General features: G+C 46.7%; 1 protein-coding gene across 1 annotated transcript; it reads left to right on the top strand.

The window, feature by feature from the left end:
- Positions 1-1,713: 1,713 nt before the first annotated feature.
- SHOX (short stature homeobox) lies at positions 1,714-2,011 on the top strand (the record flags this gene model as incomplete). The annotated part of the gene is made up of 1 exon (XM_008940712.1): positions 1,714-2,011. A coding segment is annotated over exon 1 (274 nt), but the record flags the coding sequence as incomplete, so codon positions are not given.
- Between the last annotated feature and the right edge of the window lie 51 nt (positions 2,012-2,062).

The following is a 2,062-nucleotide window of genomic DNA, read 5'->3' as shown; positions in this document are numbered from 1 at the left end:
ATTTTTTTTTTAAAGCCCTTTATTAATTGCTTCCTCGATTATTATTTTTCCCCTCCTCCTGTGAAGGTGTTAACTCTGGTGCTGGGGGCACCTTTGGATTAATTAAACGTATTTTTAGTATTTTAGTGTTCTGCTAATTTTCAGAGCAGTCCCACGCTCCCCGGAAAAGAAACAATGGACCCTTGCTCCAGCAAGGAGCCTCCTTTGATTGCGATTCAGAGCAGAGGGTGGCGTGGTGATGGGCTCTGATTATCTCAAACTCGAGGCGAGGAAATGAGGAGGACATAAACAGCCAAACGGCCAGGAGACGAAATTCCTCCAAATACAGAATAACCCTTCGCGCTGGAGCCCGAGTAGAGGAGATAGAAATAAATAGCTGGAAACCCGGCTCTGCGTGAGGATCAAACGGGGCGGAGAGGCGCTAGAAATGCCGGCGCCGTTATCTCGAGATGAATTTCAGGCAGCTATTCAAGCGCACAGAATAATAATTATTCCGGCAGTACAGCAAAAATAACAGCAGCCTACCAAGAATAAGGTGTGGGAATTATTGACAGTCCTATCTTAAATAGGACAGGATACGTTTTGTTAAAACAAAAGAAAAAAAAAAAAGGAAAAAAGAAACCGAACCAAACCAAAGCAAACCAAAACCAAGACAGACGATTTGATGCTCTATATGTCGTGTACAAACTCTCATGTTAACAAATTACCCCTCTGCTGCACGCAGCAGGACAGCTCTACATCCAAAGAAAATTTAAATTTTCCCCGACAGTATCTTCAGATGACATAATAACAGTAAACAAGAAAACAGATCCCGCAATGTTTACACACATCGGGAGAGCCCCCCTACCTAGGGATAACACTCCCCACCCCCAGCCAAGGAACCCCCCAAATCCTTCGAACACACCGACACGGATCTCCGAGACACCTCGCGACTTGTTTAACTGCAACACACGTTCCCCTCTGCGCACCCACCCACCCGCCAGAACAGGCAATACTTTTAAAACAGCATTTTTGGTTCGCCCATTATTTTGACCATTTAATTAAGCGAAATTAGCTAAATACCAAATCAGGCAGAATTTCCAGTGATTACAACAAATGCGCATCTCCAGCTTTTTATTCATTACCTTTTTTTATTGAACACTCATTTTCTTTTCCTCTTGACAGCGACACATTTAATTGCAGGAGCACAGTTATTTGATTAGCTAGGTCCGGATTTACTCACAGTGTTGCCACGCACAGGATGTCCTTACAATCAATTAAATCTTCCTCGACTTTCATTTCTGCAATCCATTTACAGAATGCAGATACCTATTTTCATGTTCTCCTCTTCCCCCCCGCCCCCCTTTCTATTCCTCTCTCTCCCTCTCTCCCTCTCTCTCTCTCTCCCTCTCTTTTTCGCTTTTGCCTCTTTGCCTCCCTAAATCAAGGTGCAAAGATGCCAAAGAGTGATGAAATGAAAAGAAAGCCAATTGCTGGACTGAGGTGGGGGAGATAGCTGCTAGGAGTCCGCCTGCGACTATGGAGCAGTCAGTAATTGCTGGAGACAGGGAGAGCTGGGGGTTGGGCTGAGGTAGCCATGTATAAATAGTGTGATCTCAAATTGAAAGGCATAAATAACAGCAGGAGTGATCTAACCCTATACAGCCCATCTTCTACGTGCAAAAAGAGCGTGCGGAGGACGGCTACATCTCCGACCGAAAACAAGTGGATCTCTGTGGATAAGATCACCGGGCAGCCATGGAAGAACTTACGGCTTTTGTATCCAAATCTTTTGACCAGAAAAGCAAAGAGAGCAGCAGCGGCAGTGGCAGCAGCAACAAGAAGGAGACGATCACGTACAGGGAAGTTTTGGAGAGTGGGTTGGCTCGCTCTAGGGAGCTTGGAAACTCTGACTCTAACCTACAGGACATGACCGAGAGCAGCAACCATTGCCCGGTGCATCTTTTCAAAGACCACGTAGAGAGCGACAAGGACAAACTGAAGGAGTTCAGCACGGGCAGGACGGCGGAAGGTAAGAGCAGGGCTGTGCGCCCTCCGCCCCGTGCCCCTCGCCGGCAGCCCC

The sequence above is a fragment of the Merops nubicus genome, unplaced genomic scaffold (genome assembly GCF_000691845.1).
Source record: "Merops nubicus isolate BGI_N331 unplaced genomic scaffold, ASM69184v1 Scaffold53035, whole genome shotgun sequence".
NCBI lineage: Eukaryota > Metazoa > Chordata > Aves > Coraciiformes > Meropidae > Merops > Merops nubicus.
The sequence above is the reverse complement of the archived record's forward strand: the minus strand, read 5'-3'. Positions and strand labels throughout refer to the sequence as shown.